At 47.9% G+C, this 20,702-nt stretch overlaps 1 protein-coding gene across 2 annotated transcripts in view; it reads left to right on the top strand.

Annotated features, from left to right (window-relative positions):
* The window catches only part of VAC14 (VAC14 component of PIKFYVE complex), a 71,360-nt gene that overhangs the window by 35,116 nt on the left and 15,542 nt on the right, over nucleotides 1-20,702 (top strand). For both annotated transcript variants that reach the window (XM_083749897.1, XM_083749898.1), the window contains 2 exons: nucleotides 1,623-1,755; nucleotides 20,475-20,649. In XM_083749897.1, the coding sequence (XP_083606023.1) occupies nucleotides 1,623-1,755; nucleotides 20,475-20,649 (308 nt within the window). The remainder of the gene's footprint in view (nucleotides 1-1,622; nucleotides 1,756-20,474; nucleotides 20,650-20,702) is intronic.

The following is a 20,702-nucleotide window of genomic DNA, read 5'->3' as shown; positions in this document are numbered from 1 at the left end:
CTGAAGAGCCATGCATTGACTTCCCCATCAACAGCCGATCCCTGGAACTGTCTGACCTGCAACTTTTTTTCCTCTTGAAAAGGCATGATCAGCATCTGATTTGTATAAGGGGAAAATGAGACCTATGTTAGGGTGCAATCCTTGAAGCTTTTCCTGTGACCCGGACATTCTGCCCGATTACATCAGGTCTGACCCTTGCAGATAACTTCCTTTGAAGAAGGCCCTGTTCAGCCTTGAGTATCAGTTCCCACCCACCCCTTGTCTTTCTGTTGTTTTCCATATATTTCGACAGGATAGTAAGCCTTTGCAAGAGTCAAAAAACAAGTGGCTTGGGCACTTAAGTGCCTCCAGACTCTCCAAAACCTTACAAAAACAAAGGAACTGGGTGCTCGTGAAGAAGGGAGGGAGGGAGGGAGGGAGGGAGGGAGGGAGAGAGAGAGAGAGAGAGAGAGAGAGAGAGAGAGAGAGAGAGAAAGAAAGAAAGAAAGAAAGAAAGAAAGAAAGAAAGAAAGAAAGAAAGAAGTAGTACATGTTTTGTTTCCTACATCCAAAGAGTTATACCCTAAGTTTGAGGAGAGGCTTTGAGAATGATATTTGCCTGCTCATTCTGCACCTTTTTAACATTATGCTGTTTGATTGAAGGTTTAAACAAGTATTAAGGTTGATCTTTATTGCCAGTGCCTACCATGACCACCACCCTTTCTAGCAAGAGGACATACCTTTCCCCTTCAAAAGAAGTTTGGCTTTGGGGTTGTCTTTTGCCTTTGTTCTCCATGGCCTAGTGACCAACTTGAATCACAGTTTATCTATGCTGGCTGGGGCTGATGGAAGTTGTAGTCTGAAACATCTGGAGGGCATCAAGTTGGCAAAGGCTGTTTCTTGGGCATATTGAGAGTCCTGTTGTGCAAGGTAGTCTTGTGGGTTCATAGAGCATCTCTCCTGAGATGCTTCATTTCCATAGGATGTTTCGATTTCCATTTTTCCATAACCTAGCCTGCTCTATATCTGTTCTTAGCTGGGTTACTTTAACTGCTCTTTGGAATGACTGCCTAATACGTAATCAAGTTTTCACCTTTATCTGTCAGCTTCCAGCTTTGGTTTTTTATTGCTGTGCCACATTTGTGCTAATGTCTACATATAGGAAATGCATTTTTATGCCTTTTCTGTTCAGAGGCATCTCCACACCTTTCCTCTCCCTGTGACTCAGAGGAGGACCAGAGTTCCTGATCTCTTTTATGACTGTAAAACAAAGGGCAGGCTAAAACAAATGGTAGTGTGCCTTCACTATGTATTGCAGGGGAAGGTCCACGGTAGCTCAGTGGCAGAGCATCTACCTTGCATGCAGGAGGTCCCAGGTTCAATCCCCCATGGCATCTCCATGTAGGGTTGGAAGATCCATGCTTGAAAGTCTGGAGAACTGCTGCCAGTCATTGTGGACAACAGGAGCTGCTTGGTATAAGGCAACGTCATGTAGCTGGAGAGAGTAAAGCTGCCACTTCAAATCAAAGCTAGGATTGCCTGCTGTGATCACGGGTGACAAGTAGAGCTCAGAAACCCACCTGTGCTTCTACAGGTGCTTCTTCCTTAAACAGAGTTAACTTCCTCTCTCCTCCTTCTTCCAGGTACCAAAGGCATGGAGTGCTCTCCCTCGACGCCCACCATGAACTCCTACTTCTATAAGTTCATGATAAACTTGCTCAAGAGATTCAGCAGTGAGCGGAAGCTCCTGGAGTTGCGGGGAGCTTTCATCATCAGGTGAGGTGACATCCTGCCTTGAGTTGCCACCTCTGTGTTTCCAAATGCCTTTCTGCTATCTGTGTGTTCCTGTGTACAGGTTTGGTGCCTGCCTCAAGTGCTGGGCTGGGTGGGGCTTAGTTCTCTTCCTGCAACCAGTGGTACCTTCCTCTCAGCTCCCTCATGACCCTTCTGTTGGTGTGAGGTCAGGAGACAGGCTGTCTATGGGCTGTCGGTAGTGGCACCTGCCCTGTGGAATGCCCTCCTGTCAGATGTCAAGGAAATAAACAACTACCTGACTTTTAGAAGACATCTGAAGGCAGCCCTGTATAGGGAAGCTTTTAATGTTTGCTGTTTTACTGTGTTGGATGTTTTAATTTCTTGGAAACTGCCCAGAGTGGCTGGGGCAACCCAGTCAGAGGGGCGGCATATAAATAATAAATCATTATATTATTATTATTATTCCTTTGAATTTAACATGTGAACATAAAAATAGCCCACTGGATCAAGCCAATGGCCCATCTAATCCAGCATCCTGATCTCACAGTGGTCATCCAGCTGCCTGTGGGAAACCTGCAAGAAGGATCCGAGCTCAAGATCAAGCTCCCCTTCTGCAGAGTGCAGCAGCTGGTATTCAGAAGCATTGCTGCCTCACAACTGCAGAGGCAGAGCAGAGCCATCATGGCTACTAGCCATTGATAGCCCTCTCCTCCAAGAATTTGTCTAATTCTCTTTTAAAGCCATTCAAGTTGGTGACCACCACTTCCTCCTGTGGGAACGGGTTCCATAGTTTAATTATGCGGTGCATGAAGAAGCACTTTATTTTGTCTGTCCTGAGTCTTTCAAATTGGGCGTCCATGAGTTCTAGTGTCTAGAAGAGCAGGAGAGAAACTTTTCTCTCTCCACTTTCTCCATGTTTGTTCAGCTTTTCCTCACCAAAGTCAGGGGAGGGGAGAGCAGAGCCTCTGGCTCTTTGATAAACGGAGATACAATGGAGGCCAAGCAGCTGTGAGCTCTACTTCTGTGGTGGGCTGCAGGCTTGCCTGGGACAATGCTCTGCTCAGCTGGGGCAAAACTAGGCTGGCCAGTCGCCCTCTTTCATCAGAGTGTCTCTCTACCCCCCCCCCCCCGCACTCGGCTGCCGCCAGCTCATTTGCTTTATGGAAAGGAGCAGCTCATGAGAGGCCAACTGTTGTTCATGAATGCCTTTTAGTCCAAGTGAACTGCATGCAGCAGCCCATGTGAGGGGAGGCCGCAGCCACAGGTTTCAAGCCTTGGGTTTCCTGTGTGTCACAGAGCCAGGCCTGCTTTTGGCTACCCTAGATTTTGAGGATGCATTCCTGAATGAGAAACGAAAGGATTCTGTTCAGACCGAGAGCCTACAGACTTTGGCACCATTAGGATGTGCCTCTGTGTGTGTCAAGCAGAGAGAACACTTCTTAAATCTCTCCAATTGTGGGTCACAGGATGCAAGGGCAGCTGTGCCGGCAGGCCTCACTCTGGCCATGGGCTTGTGGGAAGCCAGATGATGCCAAAGGGGGAGCAGTGTGTCCGCAAACCCACTCACAGAATCAGAATAGTAGAATTGGAAGGGATCCCATCCAGTCCAACCCCCTGCGATGCAGGAATGAGAGCTAAAGAATCCCTGACAGATGGCCACACAGCCACATATTTAAAAACCTCCAATGAAGGAGAGTCCATTCTACTGTCGAACAGCTCTTTACTGTCAGAAAGTTCTTCCCAATGTTTAGTTGGAATCTCCTTTCTTGTAATTTGAATCCATCGGTTCACGTCCTCTCCCTCTGGAGCAGCAGAAAACCATCTTGCTCCATGTGGCAGCCCTTCAGATATTAGAAGATGGCTATCGTGTCACCTCTCGGTATTCTCTTCTCCAGGCTAAATATACTCAGCTCCCTCAACTGTTCTTCATAAGGCTTGGTTTCCCAGACCCTTGATAATCTTGGTCGCCCTCCTCTGCGTGTGTTCAAGCTTGTCAATATAATTCCTAAACTGTGGCACTCTCATACTGCAAGAGTGGATCACCTTGAGAACAAATTATATTTTATTATTTATGTCTATTTTTATCCATGTCTGCAGCTCTTTTCCAAGTCATGCCCAAAAGAGAAGCGCTTGCTCCTGGGAGCTTATAAACCACATTTTGGCTATTGGGAGGGTGGGAGGGAGGGAGGGAAGAAAAGCGGATGGGTGAAGAGAAGGAGGGAGTGCTTCTGTTTTCCTCTGTCTCTCAAATGGTTTGGCAGATGCAGGGCTGAGTGAAGGACGTGGGTGAAAGGGCAACTTTTCCAAAATATTAAGAGCCACAGGATCTTCCTGACAGGCTTCTTTCCTAAAAGCCCTCAGGCAAATTCTGGGGTTTGGCCGCCAAATGCATACCCCAAATGCATCAGTAGCCCATGAAGCATCTGATCAGCGAGTCCAGGTTCATTTCTAGGTCAGGCCAGCAAACCTTTCAAGCCGTCCTCTCCTCCCTCCTTCCTTCCACATTTTGGTTTTGAGTAGGACACAAACTCTCATAACTCCACTTACGTAAGAGTCATTAGGATGCACGGCAGCCCACTCTGTGGCCGTTGACCATTTGGCTTGCAAGGTTGGTGGTAATCGGAGCGTTACTTTGCTGTAGCTAGAACTTCGATTCATTTTTAATTGCTCTGTGGCGAGAGGCACAAAGAACCCGCCCTTTTGTGAAGGTTGCCCTTGTTTTTTGGTTGGCATGTCCTGAACATGAATGACTGTTCTTGTTCGCTGCTGTTGTTGTCTTCGACACGTCCAAATTGTTAAGATTGGGAGCCATTGGCCAATATTTTCGTTGGCTTCACAATGCCTCCCTCTCGCTATTCTGGCTGTGCTGCTGGAGCTTGCCTTGACATCCCTTCCCTTGAGTTTCCTCAGAGAGGAAGACTCGGGTGTGTCAAAATGATGAAATCCATCGCCACAACTCACTCTACAGTGATACCCCGATGCAGGAATAATGCTCTATGTCAGTGGTTCCCAAAGTGGGCAGTACTGAGCTTACTAAGGGAACCTTTAAGAGGCAAGGAGGCATGGTGACAGGAGAGTGCTGGAGGTGCAAATGATTATCAGACTTTGAAAAGCTGGTATCACTGGATCAAGTTCACCAGCTTTGTTGAATTAATTAAATTGAACAGTTTTAATTGGATTTTGAATAAACATGAAATTAATTGTTACCTGTTTGAATTTTTTTATGTTATTATTCTCCTTAGTGGGTCATGCAACCCTCTGTTCTGAGTAGTGCTTTTCATAGCATAGGGAAGGGGGCACTGGGGATGAGTTTATGGAACCAAGGGGTCAGTGTATTTTTATCCGGTGAAATGCCCTGAGATCTTTGGGTGAAGAGCAGTATATGAACAAAAATAAATGAAACAAGAAATTTGGGAACCACTGCTCTAGAAGATAAGACACCAACCATCCAGTGGAAGTGCCAGCGATCTCTGCTTAGATCCTAAGGGTATTTAGTGGGCCTTCTTCATAACATGTTCTACCTAGCTGCCAGTGTGAAGCTTTGTAACAATCACTTGTGCTTCCTCTTGCTGTTTTGCTGGATAAAGAAAGAAGCACCTCTGGTTGCATCATTCTGTTTTGCTGTTCAGGAGACTTGAGTGCATCTTGTGTGAGGCTCTTGTGGGCATAGTCCTGGTTCTCATCTGAGGGGGCAGCAAGAAGCAGGTCGTTCTCCAGGCCTTTTGTCATTTGATTACCTTGCCATTCTAAGCTTGTCACTGAATTCTGGGGTACAGCCTGCACTTTTTGGAAAAGACCAGCTGGTGCCACAGTGTTCATTCTGCACTTGGAGTAGTAGTTTACTGCAGTCCTCAGCTGAATGTGGAAGAATTGGCTTCACTTGCCTAGTTGGAAATGGGCCTCTTGTGTTATCCGTAGCTGTGCTCTGTGGGTATGTCAAGGTAGTTGGAAGTTTTGGAAATCAGAGTTAAGATTCTCTCTGCAAACAAATGTTTTTCGTTGAGTTGAACAGGTGCCACAAATGTGCCTGCTTTTACAAAGACTAAGAAAGAGGGAGGAGTTGAGCGCATGATAGACAGGTAGAGAGGAAGGCACCAACTCAGCGTAGTCAGTGCAGAGGACCAGGGAACTGCAGGGGGGCCACATTTTGTCCCCCCCCCCGCAAATGTTTTCCCTTCTATTGGCTTCTGAGATATAGCTGAATTTTGGCCCCTGCACAGCAGCTGGATACCTTTTATTTTACTTAAAAATAACAATAAAGCTGATAACTTGCACCGAATCCTGTGCCAGGTGCTTTCAAGACAATCTACCTCTGCAATTCACCCCAGTCAGGTTTTTTCAGATTTCTTGAGATTCCAATTTTTTTTGAAATACCACTGAGTCTTAGAAAGCTACTAACATTTTGCAAAGCAGTATGTGTCAGCCTCAAACAGCCACTATCCATGGCTTTCAGAATCCCAGCAGCAGCAGCAGCAGCAGCCTATTGACATTCTCTTCCCCGTTCGCACGGCCAGGGAATGCTCATCCTGAGGATTGCAGGAGGTCACGCTGGGCTCCCCCTGTTCTTAGAAGCTGGAAGTCTTTGGGTCTTGCATTGTTTTTAGATATAGGAGGACTGGATTTTTCTATTTTGCTCAGTGCACTTTGGCAGTGGGTTTCTCAGAGGATGGTTTCTCAGAGAAGGTGGCTTGTTGGGTTATAAACCAGTGGAATGGAAGCCACAGTATTCAAGTCCCTCTTGCATGATCAGAGAAGGCCACAGGGCAAGGGGAGCCAGAGCACAACATGGCTGCCTCTCAGTGCTGCTAATGGGGCAGGGTTGTAGCTCAGTGGGAGGGCATCTGCTTTGCCTGCAGAAGGTCCCTTATTCAATCCCCAACAGCATCTCCAAATAGGGCTAGGAAAGGCTCCTTGCCTGAAACCCTGGAGAGGTTCTGCCAGTCAGAGCATACAGTACTGAGCTAGATGGACTGAGGGCCTGATTCAGTATCAGGCAGCTTCCTGTGTACGATGCCACATGTATCTGTATGCCTGTGGTGCCCTAATCTTTCCCCTTCTCCTTTGGAAGGGTAGGTTTCTGTTAAACATGAACCAAAATATTTGATGACGAGAGGAGTTTGACAGTGGAGCTGATTTAGCTGAAGGGGAGTGGTGGCTTCTCCTGTGCTGGCTGCCTTCAAGCAAGCAGGGGCTGGACAGCCATCTGTCTACCCGGGGTGCTCCAGATCTCTGGCTTTCCTGCATCAAGCTGTAGTGGGGATTGGTGTGGGGGGGGGGACTGGGCTTCCAGGAACTCCACAAGGCTCCCTCCAGCTCTCAATGCATCTGAGCAAACTGCCTAAAACTGCAAGCCCAGGCTTTTTTAAAAAAGTTAATAGATTGATTTGTTCAATAGATTCATTCAATACCTCAATAGGATTATTTACAAAATTAAGCTAATGTATGATACCACACTCCATTAATATGTTGAGGCATCTTGCGTCTGTGTGGGAGACCCTTTGGTTGGGCAAATGTCCAATTTATTTTACTCATTGATGTATTAATTCACAGATCTCCTTTTCCATTCATCACAAGGCAATGTACTTTCCAAGAGCTTTGTAAAGTGGTTGAGGTGGCCCTGTGCACAAAGCGACTTCCTCTCCCTCTTTCCTTCCCCCAATCGTGCATGATGTTTGTAAGGTAGAAAGCATTCTTGGCAGTGTTGAGATTATCTCAAGGTAATAATTGACTAGTTAAGCAATCTCTAAGTAGCCATTGCTGCAATTAAATCTTAATTGGTCTATCTGCGCTGGATAGGACCCCTCATTGCTGACATGTGGCTAAGCATAACTACTTGGGAAACAGCTGGTCCATTCTGTGGGGAGAAGGCATATTGGCCAAAGACCATTCATTTCAGAGATGGTAATGGCTCCTTTGGCGCTATTAGCATCCCCGATAAATAAGAGGATGCTTTTGAAACACGCAGGGATCATCCGTGCTTGGTCTCAGTGCTCATTTTTAGTAATTGATTGACATTAAGCTTCACATCTGCAGCCTAATGGCTTCAGATTCTGAGAGTGGGAGGCAGGCTGCCTAGTTAGGTAGGTGGTCAAAGTGAGCATGCCAGTGCTTGTGATGTGGAAGGCCCCCCCCCCCCCGACCAAGTCTAGATGTAGATGCAGAAGTGGCATATATCTGCAGTATGGGGCAGGTGGCAACTTTGCTTTCAGAAGAACCAGAATGACAGGGAGTGATTTTTGCTTTTTTAAAAACCTTTGCATGGGGGAGGGGTGAGTAGCTTTTCCGAGGGGTTTCTTGGGTGTTGGAGCAACTTATAAAACCGAAACCAGTCTGTTTCGATTTGGTATCTTCTTGCTAGAGATAGGCAAGCTCTCTTTGGCCTGGATTGAAAATGTTCAGAATTTTTCCAGGGCAGAAAAATGGGGGAAAGGAGAATAATTTCCCAACCTCCTTTATTTCCCCGCAGAGACACGGTCCCTTCCCTTTCCTCATAGCAGCAGCTGATTAGGTTAAACCAGACCCTGCTGGAGAACCCTAGGAAGAGGGACACGTCCTGCTTTCAGGGTAGCCCACGTGTCCCTGAGAAAGAAGACCCGAAGCAAAGCAAAACGCTTCTCCTCTTTGTCCTTGCTGTTCCGGTGCCATCAGCAGCCTTAAATATGAAGACGGAGCTTCTGCGCCCAGTGGGCATTTGGCCAGTAGGGGAATGAATGCCCTTGGCGTGGGAGGCTGCACAGTCAGTGGTGTGCAGAAGGGAGCCACTTCAGAGTGCAGGTGCCTCTCTGGGAAGAGGGTGGCATTTGGGAACCACTGTGTTTGCCTTCCCCTGGGCTTCTTGTGGGTTTGCCTTCTTCCTGCCAAGTGGAGTCTTGTGACTGGAGGATGCATTCAGTTCATTACAGCCGGCTGTGATCTTAGCACTCCTCGCTCTTTCCTCCGGTCTGTTAGTCCCACACCTGGGAAGAAGGGGTTGGGCACTCTGTTTTTGAAAACCCTGCTTAGGCTATTCACTTGGGTAGCTTAGTTATCAGTTTGTTTTGCCCCCATGATGTCCAGGTCCAACTAGACAAAGGACACCCACCATTTCAGCATGGGGATTAATAGAAGGACTGTGACAGGAGCGAGTATTCTCAGTAACTATACTTTTAAACAAACCACACTTCCTTGAGTTGCAATGTCCTTGACAAGTGTAGCTGTTCTAAAATTGAAAGCGGAAGCTTCCGGCCTCCTTGCAGGCACAATTGAGAAGTAGGAATACAAAAGCCCAAGACTTGCGATGTCTAGCTAATGTAGTATCAGGAAACCATGGTCTGCTGTTACATCTGAAGTGAGCCATGGTTCTCTGTAGCAGAAGATGCTAATTGGCTGCCATTAAGTCAGTAATCATTTGTATGTAAGCTATTCACCCGATTCCCTATGCATTTCTGAACGCAGTGAAGGTATCTGAAGGTGCCATCTGCCTTCAACACTCCTCCTCCCTCTGTGGAAATCCTTAATAACATTTATTCACCTTTCTCATGCTGTGTAAAAGGAAGGTACAGCCTTATCACTGCATATTCCTCAAAATTGGATATGCCTGTGAGCATTTGCTCTTGTTAGCCCTCCTGAAGCGTCTTCATCTATTGCGTTTCTAATGAAGAAATTGAATGGTTAGAAATAAGGAGCTTGAACTGCCTCGGAAATTAGGCCACAGCTGTCAGCCTGAAAGCAAAACATGCATCTCTGAGGAAGATGCTGGCAGAATCCACTGCTGATTAACCCCCTTTTAAACCGAGTTGAAAAAACAAAAACAAAACTCCTGGTGCCTTGAAGCAAGCTGGGGAAAGCAGCCAGAGAGAGGCAGGGAATGGAACATGATTCCTCCTCCACAGAGTGAGGGCAGAGATCTTCCTTTCGCTGTGGGTCTTTGGAGCTTTGGTCCAGCTCAGCCTTCCCTAACCTGGTGCCCTCCAGAGGCTTTGGGCTACAACTCCCATCAGCCCCTGCTGTGTAGTCTTCCCTTAGCATGGCCTTGCTGGTTGGGGCTGATGGGAATTACAGTCTAAAACCTCTGCAGTGTTTAATAAACACTTGGGGCAAACTGTGCTTATTACAAAGTGACTTAAGTATCACTGTCTTTGTGTTGTTCCACTCAAAGGTCAGCGAATCTGACCCCCTTGCTGGTACAGAAAATCTGTCGCCCTTAATAGGTGCCCGTCCAGCCTTTGCCAAGAGGTCTGTAGTGAAGGAGAGGCTGCAACCACCTTCCAAGGTAGGTCTGTTCCACTGCAGAAAAAGCTTGTGCCGTCGGCTTAAGTTTACTGGAGGTCCTTTTTCTTGTTCTTTGAACCCGTTGATTCCGAAGCTGCTCCCTGAAGCAACAGAAAACAAGTTCGAACACGTTCTTCCATGTGAATTTAATTTTCAAATAGTCAATGCCTCAAGCTCATGTTTATATTTGTTTGCACAGGGTCAGATGCCATCTACATGGTACATTAAAGGTGTTCCCTGTAGACCCCTTGGAAGCAGTTTAAATAGTGACTTTCTTGAGATACAGCAGTCCTTGCCTGCTGATTCTCTGCTATATCTGTCAATCCTGAGCCTTTGGGGAATGGTGCGCAAGCCCATTTCACACACATGCACACACCCACAGGGCTCACCGTTGGGCTCTGTGGGAGTCCTTGGCCATAAGAGCTCAGTCATGCTCCATGGCGTCTCTTGATCTCTCTGAGAGCAGAGATAAGGGATGGCGTTTGCTGCAAGTGCCTCTTTGATGCTTGCTCTGTCATACTGGCAGAGGAAGGCTGCTTCAAAATATGGGCTGCGGAATTTTCCACCTTTTATTTTTTGTCATTTTGCATGGTCTGTTGGGAAATTGGTTGTCTTAGTTCTGGGCAGAGTTGTGCCAGGGAGTGTCCCTTTTAGCCAGGAGAAGTTGGGGCTTCTTACCAGGCCCGGCAGAGCCTCACATCACCAAACTCCGCCATGCGGGTGCTGCTTTGATCCTCTTGTGTTTGCACTTTCCAAAAGGGTTCCCTCGCCGCTCAGCACCAGCTGCTGCTGCTGCTGCTGCATTGCTGCGGCCTGGACACAGAATCTTCATGTGTAGTGGATGGGGGCAGTGGAGCTGGAGCGGCAATGTGCCAGCTGCTCAATTTTTCAGCAGTTCTCCTCTTGTTATAGGCTCGGCCAACATGCTTTTCCATAGAGGCCTGGAGTCAGGAGTCAGAGTAGTTTTTTGGGGTGTGATGCTGTAACTCTGCAGAGAGCCCAGCAGGGTGGGTGAAATCTATGCAATTGCAGGACAGAGCCTCCCTCCAGAGTGTTTCCTTCCTGTTCATATTTTCCTGTGTGGCTTATGGAAGCCTTGAACACAATGGCTTGGGAGATGCTTGCTCACTCACTCTCCCTTTCCCTTTGGCTCCACTATCTTTCCTCATCCTCCGTGATTCCTTTCCTTAGTTCCCTGCTCTGGAGCTTTAATAAAGGCAGGGCTGACAGGAGTGATAGGCCCATCCTGTGGTTTCAGCAGGGGGAAAGGTAGTGTTAGGTTCAACTTCTGCCATTGCTTTGGCCCCTCCAGAGTGAGAAGATTCACTAGAGGAAGGCAAGAACTTGGGGTATCTCTCCTTCCTTCTGCTTTGTTGGTATTAGGGTATTCTAAAAATGCAACAAGGTTGTCCATGTGGAATTGTTTCTCCTCCCATAGGCTCCGCTTGAGCAAGGGGCAGCACCACAGGCCATATTTCAACAGGCCAAAAATAATGGCTGTGATCTCTACAGGATCTTGGGAATTGCACAGCAACCAGATTTCAGGAAAAGGCTGCGTCCTGTCCATGATGGAGTCAGGACTGCAGTTTCTCCCCCCCCCCCAATCCTTTCACAGTTTGGCTCTTTACATGCCTGTTGCAGAAGCTCAGGCTTTACGTCCTGTGTCTGGTCATACTAGGAGGCTTTCCTCTCTTTCAGCCACAACACACGGATGACCTGCATAGACACACACTCCTAGCTTGTTTTTCCTTCTGTCCTCCAGTCACTCACAAACGCCAGCTCCTCCAACCATCTCATTCCTGTAGCAGCCATCTTGGTTTAGGGAAGAATCTCTGCCCAGACAAGTCATTTGTGCTCTTCCATTAATGATAATCCATTGATTTACAAAGAGACTTGAAAATGTATAACACAACAGGTTTTTTTCAGAATAGGAAGGGCAGACCCTCTGCTGTTCCTTTGAACGTCTGGCTGCAATTAAAAGGGCATGAAAGCCTCCTGCTGTATGCTGTACTTCTGCAAAAATGGCTACAAGCAACACAAAATTGATAAAAGAGAGGTGTTTTAAGTAAGCTGCCATTTTTCAACAGGTCTGGCTGGATTTAATGGATCCTCCACGCTTGGTTAAATCTTCCGGATTTTATTAACGCTTCGAACAGTGTGCCCTCTCTATGTTCTTCTCCGGCTTGTATAATTCCACAGCAGGCCAATCCTGCTTCTGCTCTTTCCTGCCTGTGGTCCTTGGAGTGTTATTGACTTTCAAGTGTGAATGGTTAATGGCCTTTGCCTTGCTCCTGCTCCTGCTCCTCATAGAGGGCTCTGTGTGCCTCGCTGCACCTGAACGGCTGAGAGGTGCCTGGGGTGTGATTCTGCTTGGCCATCAAGCCCGTCTTTCAGCCGTGGCAATCTCTTCCCTGGAGTCTCCAGATGCTTCACAGCAAGCTTTGGAGTTTAGTAACCTGGAAGCAGCAACTTCCCCTTGCACCTCTACGTAGCAAGTTTTGCCCCGGCCGCATGGACACAAGGAGAAATGTGCAAATACCAAACTCAGAGGTAGAACAGCTACCTGCAGATGTGGAAAACCAGATTCAGACCTTGAAACTACCCTATGAGGTTTGGGCAACCTTCCTCTTTCTGTTAGAGCATTTTCAGTCCTATCTAGCAAATGTTGCTTATGAAAGCCAAAGGTACCTCTGGGTGTGTCTGGACTCTGAGGGATCTTTGTCACCCTATTTCTGCTTCCCTGGAAATCACAGATGGTGCAAAAGGGGCTCCATCTAGATCTGAGTGTGGGTTGCGGCCTTGCCGGTTACTAGGTCAGTGAGTAGAGCACACACTTTGCACGCAGAAGGTATCAGGTTCAGCCTCTGGCACCTACAACTAGGGCTTGAAAATGCTCGTGTATGAAGAGGTTACACAGTGTCTCCTCTAAACTGACCATTCACTCTGATTTGTTTTGGTGGAGATTATAAGTATGGGGATCCCTCTTCACCTGCTTGTGTGGAGGTTATACATCTTCCCATCGACCATTTGTCCCACAATTTTTTAGTTTAAAAAGTCATTTTTTTATTTTAAAAAATGAATTTGTTGCGTCAGATCACTTTAATCCACTTTAATTGCACAAACCCAAATTTCCAGTGTTATTGAATCCCTCCTGCAAAATACTGGCAGTCTGAAGAGTCGCTGTCAGTGTCAACCAGGGGAAGGGAACTTGCGGCTCTTCAGATGTTGTTGGACTCCATTTCCCATTAGCCTCAGCCAACTTGGTCAGCAATGATGGTAGTAGTAGTCCAACAACATCTGGAGGGCCACAGGTCCTGATCCCCTGGGTATAGACCATGCTGAGCTCAATGGACCAGCTGCCTGACTTGGTTTGGGCAGTTTCCTGTGTGACCTGCAGAGGAAAGTCTTGTGTGCTCTCAGCCCCTTAGAACAAGCTGTTTGAGCTGGCAAAGCACTATTGCAGCCTGCAAAGGCACATTTCAGACTGTGGGCACAGAGACTGCAGAGGTGTGAGGCAAATGCCTGCGCTCGTCATCGCAACACAGTTTACCATTTCAAAGCAAGCAAATCCATGGTAGGCTGAATGAGGGGGCTGGCCTGTAGCCAGGGAATGCAAATAATAAATAGCTGAATGGAAATCTGTGCAAATGTCTGTGTTTTGCCAGCTCCTATTGATAGAGATGTTGTGTAGTGTGAGAGGCAGCAGCAGAGAGGCTCTCTCTTTTAGATTACTGTACCCACCTGCCCCCCCCCCCCCGGCCTCTCTTCAAGCAGGTTGGAGCCTGAACATGGAGCCAGAGACAGTACCTTGGAAGATTATCGCCTCATCAGGGCCAGAAACTGCAAGGCCTTTTTGGCTTTTTTGATCCACTTAGGCAGAGAGGGGCACCCAGCTGACTTTTGCTATGCCTAAATCAACTGTAGTATGTAGTATGTTTTATTGTTGTTAGCCGCTCTGAGCCTGGCTTTGGCTGGGAGGGCAGGATATAAATAAAATTTGATGATGATGATGATGATGATGTCCTCTTGGGTATTCCTGCTATTAGGCCTGGGTGATGTATTGATACATCATCCCAGACTAGTTTGAGGTCCAGATTGTGATGGCGTTTTGACCCGGCTATATATTGTGGGTGGGGCTGGCACCTTAACTCCCTTCTCCGGCCAAATGGGCAGGCTGCCTCTATCCTCCCTGTGCCGGGCACTGGCAGGGGCAGCTTCACCCTGGTGCCTTGCAGGGCCGGTGCTCCTTCCTTTTCAACATCATGATATATCACTAAATTGCAATGTACACCTGGTGATATGTCACAATGTTGAAAGCCTGATATCGCCTAGCCCTGCCTGCTGTGAACCCTTGTTGGTATGCCCTGCATGATGGTGATGATGCCACCGCCAACCCTGCACACTTGGGGCTTGTGCAGCAGAAAGTGCCACCCGCTGCGGCTTGCTAGGGTGCCTCTCTGCAGCCTTCCCATTGCCCATGTGCCATAATCCCCCTCAAGCTGCTTGTGCCAAGGATGCCGGGAGGAGGGGATAGAGGCTGGCTTTTAATGAGATGGAATTCACCCGTCAGAAATGTATGTGCTCCACATTTCCCACGTTACTGAGATGACATAAGGGAGTTTCCATGTGGAATGCTTCAGCTGTCGGTTGGGATCACAGAGGACGCCAGCTGCAGCATCGCCCCTGTTGGTTCCTTCTACTCCTGTTCTCTCTCCCCACCCCTCTGCCCTCCACCTTCTGTGGAGAGCCTCTATAAACTTCCCAGAGGTGCAGCAGGGCAGAAAAGAAGTTCTTGGTTTGAAACAAGAACACATAATAAGTCTTCTTAGTTGCCTTCCCCCCTCTCTCTGCCCCAAACCCAGATGCAGCATGGCTGTTGCTTCAGGGTAGTATCTAAAGAGCCTCAAAATGCTGAGTGTCATCACTGTGAAGCATATGTGACAGCTGTGGGTGTGCAGCATGGAAAGAATTGCCTGTTGTGTCTCAGTGTGTAGAATCTTTGCATTCAATCTTGTATTATTCGCTCACCAGGGAGCGCAGTTTGCTGTCGCCATCAGGGCCTTTTCAACCTCTTCTCCAGAAGTGACATGTCAAAAAGCTACTTGGTGAGGGGGTGGGGAGAATGAGAGAATGGAAGAGGCCTTTCCTTCCTTCTCTTCCTCTTCCTTTTCCTCCTTTCTTTTCACCTGGATGAGGGGGCCTTGAGTTGTCGCCCTTCCTTAGTGTTGTGCTTTGAGCAGTGGCCTTGGCAAGAAGGGGCATCTGGGTGGGGCTGGCTTTGTTCTTGTTGTCTTCACCCACCTAATTGAGAACCAGAATCTGAAATGCAGCCCAGGAAGTAGCCGAAAAGGGCAGCAGCGATATGGCTGCTGCAGCCGCTGGTGTGCCGTCTGTGTGACATTCCTTTCATGCAAGCTCTTTTTCAGATTTCCCCAGGCCACAAAGAAACAAAATGAAAAGAAAACCCAAGCTACCTTGCCAGGCTAATCGAAAGCAGGCCTGCTAGTAGCCAGCCGTTTCCTTTTGGGCTCCTGCATGTGAGGAGTCAGGCATGAGCCAGTGAGATGTCAGGGCTTCTATTTCTGGAAAATGGCTCCTCCTTCCTCCTTTTTGGTCAAGGGAGCCAGACGTGTGTCTCTGTCTCTCTCTCTCCCCCCCCCCCCCCCCGCTTGCTGCTGTAAAGTGTGTGTGTTTGGGGACAGGCAGTCACTGGTGGGCTCTTCCCTCACTCTCTTCCTTCATACATCTCTTTCTTTCTGGCTGCTGCTGCTTTTTCTAGAAAACTTTCCAGACTGTGTCTGCTTTTTATAGTATTGATCTTCACTCTTGATCTGCAAAACACAGAGCAGTTTTTTAAGGAACCCTGTGGATAAAAGTCACACAAGCCAGGTTAGAGTTCCCTCCCTTTCATTCTGGGAGAGGAGGGAGCTCTCCTTCTCTTGGTCAGGTTGGAAGACCACACCCAACCAGAACGTGATGCTGTCTCAGATACAAAGACTGTCCTCTAGGCTCCTAGAGCAGCCGGATTTACCATAAAGTAAATATTCCTCCCCACCAACAAGATTTTCTTGAATCCAAGTCCAGCATCAGAATCCACATACTGTTTATTTTGTTCAGAGACTCCAGTCACTGGCATGATGGTTTTAAGCCATGGATATATCTACCTCCTGACCCCTTAGCCTTCTTGCAGAGACTTGGAATGTCTCCTCAGAAGTATGGGAAAGGTCTGTGAATCCTAATAGATTGTCTTGTGATAGAAAAAGTGTGTAGAATCCCCTTAAAATTACTGGGCCTGGCTGTCATTTTCAAAGTGGGTGAGTCTGCACTTTGCAGATGGCAAGTTGGGGCTGCATTTTGGAGTGGCACATCTTGCTCACAGAATTTCTGGCTTTATTGCCACCCCTTTCCCAGTTTGGTCAATAGATGCAACGTGTTAGGATTGCCCAGGTGGAGACTGTGGATGAGGTTTGTGACCCTGTCCTCTGCTGGGCCTCTTAAGAATTAATCAGGTGTCATCTCCTGCTGAGATCAAGAATCTTCAGCATAGGTTGTTAACAATCAGCATGCCGGCAAAGCAGGCAGGGCCATCAGAAAGCTGCTACCCCCTTCCTTCTGCTCTGTTGGAGATAGATCTGCTCCCTGATTTGATTGCCATTAAACATGTGCCTGGTCTCACCAGCAGGTTGACAGTGCTGCTATTTTGAGCCCCCTTCCTGTTAGCGGGGAAGATGGGGCGGCTGTGTTTTCCTTCAGGAGAGTGTCGGATGCCCTCAGGCAGTATTTACAGATGCCACTTCTGATTATTTGATGGCAAAGTCTTTGGTCGGTGCAGGAGCGAAGAACAGCTTGCTAGGGACGTGCAGAGGCCCTTCAATCCTCTCTGTAGAGGAAAGGGGAGATCCTCACATCTGGCTCTGTGTGGAGTAGGGAGCAAAGCAGTGTCAGGAATTTGCACTTTCGTTCTAAAATGGTGTTCACAAGGAGCACCTTTATTGCTCAGATTAATATGTTGCCAGACTAATCCTAATGGGGCTCTCAAGTTATGCACAACAAAAATGAAATAAAAACAAGTCCACAGGTGCTCCAGATCCAGTCAGTAGCATATCAGAAGCGCAGATCAAAAATGCAAATCAGCTTGCCATACAAAAAGCACGTTCTAGGTAGTGAATTCCACAGAATAGGGAAGCGTGCTGAGTGGGCACTTCTTGATCCAGAAGGCCTTGGTGGGTACTCAGAGAGCAGGACTTTTGTCTGGTGAGCTGTTAACGTATGGGCGGATCTGATCCCTGAAGAAACCTGGAGTTGGAACCTTTAGGGCTTTAATAGTTAGAGCAAGTCCATCAGTGTCAGGGTAATGGGCTTCTTCCAGCTGGCATCCGTTGAGAGCTGAAGTTTCCAGATATTCTTCAAAGACAGCCCTGCACACAATGCATTAGAGTCCAAAAAATAAGTTGCCAGAGGATGCATAAAACAGAGAAAAATAGGAAAGAGCACATTTGCAAAGCCACATCCAGCCACCAAGGCTGCCTAGAGGCACAGCTAAATCAAAGAGCATTTATCCCAACTGTTCATCTGGACCCCAGGCAGCCCTCCTCCTTGCCCCTAACCCCCATGCTTAGTAGAGTGCCCCCTTCCTACAGTTTCTCTTCTAGGGTTTGCCCTGTTTCGGCCCACGACAACTTCTCAGGGAAGCCAATGAAAAGGAGAAACAGAACGGTGTACCTTCTCAACACAACACCAGCAAATTCTGGACTGGTTTGCAGCAATGCTGTTTTTGACCTCACAGTTGCTAATGGAAATGCCTAGCTAACATGAGAAGAAAGGAGGCTGGCCTCTGAACTGGCCAGAGGAATAACAACCATGAGCGGGTGGGCACAGGATGAGGAGGGCACCACCAGCCTGGCCTGGCTTACAAGTCACCACTTAGTTCTGGCCAGTATCAGTCTGATCTTTCTCATGCTTTTCTCTCCACCCACACTCAGGTGCCCTGTGGTTTTAGTTTGTAAGCCTGAGAGCAGGGTCTGTGTTTTCAGAGACCCATCTTTATCTGAAAAATGAGCTGAGAAATATATAATAAAGTGAAGTTCAGGTAAGAATTGCCTCTCCGTTCCAGAACGCATGGTCATCCCTGGGTAAGGTTTTTGTGCTTCATGCTCAGAGTCCAGCTCTGACTGGGGCCAGCCTATGCATTCCATCCCTTTGATGGGAGGGAGGAGATACATACGTGAGCCATGTATCTTGTTTTGGCCTGTGCACACTTGCCACTGCGGCACAAGCAGAACGCTGCGGCTTTGGGTGACTTAAACATCTGAGCAAATACCGTATCTTCATTTCCTAGGGAATAGTTTCCCCAATCTCAAGAACATGCCTTAATCATGTTTGCTGGGTGCTGGTCTCAATAGGACTCAGAGCGCCATCAACACCTGCTCGCATTTCTCTCCAAGTCTCTCTGAGAGAGATTAAAGGGAACTGCATATGCAAACCTTGGTGCTTGTGTTCTACAATCTCTTGCTGAATCACCCTCCTTCAGACTTGAAGCTGTTCCTGCAGTAAGAGCCCATTGGGTGCTGATTCTGAGAATCCCGCCCCTGCCTCCCAAGGAAGCAGCTGACAACAAGACTCTTGCAAGCTGCTGCTAGTGGAGTGGAACCCTCTGATGGCGATGGGGGCCTGGGAGGGGACGAAGCCTTGCTTAGGGATGAGCTTGGAGAAGCAAAGCCCCCTTGAGTTGGCTCCCTTCCCAACTCTCTGGAGCTGTATCCCAAAGTTGGAGGCCTACTTTTTCAAAGCATGTCTCTGCAATTTAAATGGTCTTTGACAAGAAAATCTTAATGAGTGTCAATGCACTAGGGGAGCGGGGTGGGGGTGATTTCTCCAGAGTTTCTGTTTGGGACTGATTGAATGACTATTCTTGGACTTGAGCAGAGGCCTTGAAATGAATTATTATTCTGTGCTGGAAATAGATCAAAACCAGAGCTTAGAGCCTTTAGAAGGGCTGAAAGAGAAAATTGATCAAGTCTCCCTCGCCTGGGGTAACTCGGGTTGCCGTTTCCCATGTCCTTTGAATGCACAGAGCTGTGAAGCCAAGCTTGTTAAAGGAGGCAGCAGCGGTAGCGGCATTAGCACTGGGCTTTGTGTCAGGCGTCCTCAGGCAAACCCTACAGTGCCACCACCGCAGGCTTGGCAGGGAGAAAGAGGGAGCCCATAGAATCAAAACAAACATGGAGGGAAATCTGGCGCTCGATTTCCAATGCAGAAGACCTTGGGGGTTCCTGGAGAGGTTAAGCAGAGCATTCCTGCTGCGACTCGCTGAGTCCCTGCGAAAAAGCTCCAGAAAGGGTCAGCAAGGCTGGGGCTGGGTGGGCTCTGAGCAGATATATTGGTAAATCAGAACCACCAGCACATCCTTGGGAATTGGCGACAGGGTGCAACACAGGTGAACCTCTGCTGGCTTTCTGCTGTGAAAGCAGGGGCATCTCCCTCCCTGCACAAATAACTTTGCAATCACCTAGCACACCTTCCAGATATATCATTCCTGCCACCACAGGGAGCCTTTACTGGAATCGTGGGGAATAAATATTTATTCAAATTAAAAAAAAATGATAGAAGGGAAACGAAGGATGAAGATAATGCCACATGCAAGATTTGTTTGTTTGTTTGTTTGCATTTTCCTACCTTACACTTGCTTTGAACTCAAGGTCATTTGTGAAAGAACAAGGGTTTGACCTCAGCCCTCCACTCTGTCTGGAAAGCTTGAAATTGCTTGTGTTAATCCAGAACAGATTGGTCTGGGGTGAGGGTGGGGGCGCTGCCTGGTGTGTCCCAGAGAGCGAGTTGGAAGGAAGAGAAACTAGGTGAGGCAGCTGTTGCGGCTGCTGCTGTGTGTGTGTGTGTGTGTGTGTGTGTGTGTGAATGGGGCCTGTAAAAAAAAAAAAGCTGCAATATGGAGCACTGCTCTCCTAGGATACTCATTTTCTCTCTCTTCCATTCTGGTTTCCCCTTTCCAACAGGCAACCTAGTATTCCATGGCCTCTGAGTGGGCTTACATCATTGGGCTGTTGGGGGTTGTTCTTTCTCTTCTCCTCTAAGTGTTTTTTCCTTCATAATATGTGCTATACCTTTGCAAGACCTAGGGGTATTCCCCAGAGCATTTTAATTCCTCCTTTGTTCCTCAGTGACCCTGTTTGCTAAAACCCCATTGGCACTCACCAGCTGAGTTCTCTGTTAGAAGGAGCGATGGGGCTCCTTCCCTAAGGGACAAGTTCAGTCTTGGCCTACTGGGGGAAATGGTGACAATGCTGATAGGAAGGAGAACACTTTTGTAAAGGCTTGGTGCAGAGGATGGGGCCAGGCACTTGTTGCATCCTAGATTCTCGCCCAATATTATTCTCTTTGATATTTGGGGATTGTGGTGGTAGTATCCCACCCCAGATTCACAGCAACCCCCTTTGTTGGTCAACTCCTAATCTCCATTTTTTGGTGCCATGCAGGCAACTCTGTCTTCTCCTGAATGCTGAGAACATCTTTCACTCGATGGCTGACATCCTGCTGCGGGAGGAAGACCTCAAGTTTGCCTCAACGATGGTCCACACCCTCAACACCATCCTCCTGACTTCTTCTGAGCTCTTCCAGCTGAGGAACCAACTCAAGGATCTGAAGACGGCGGTATGTTGCACCTGAGAAGATGTGTCTGTGACTTTGCTGGGCTGTGCAGCCTC

This window comes from Podarcis gaigeae, assembly GCF_964106915.1.
Source record: "Podarcis gaigeae genome assembly, chromosome: 8".
Taxonomy (NCBI): Eukaryota; Metazoa; Chordata; class Lepidosauria; order Squamata; family Lacertidae; genus Podarcis; species Podarcis gaigeae.
The sequence above is the reverse complement of the archived record's forward strand: the minus strand, read 5'-3'. Positions and strand labels throughout refer to the sequence as shown.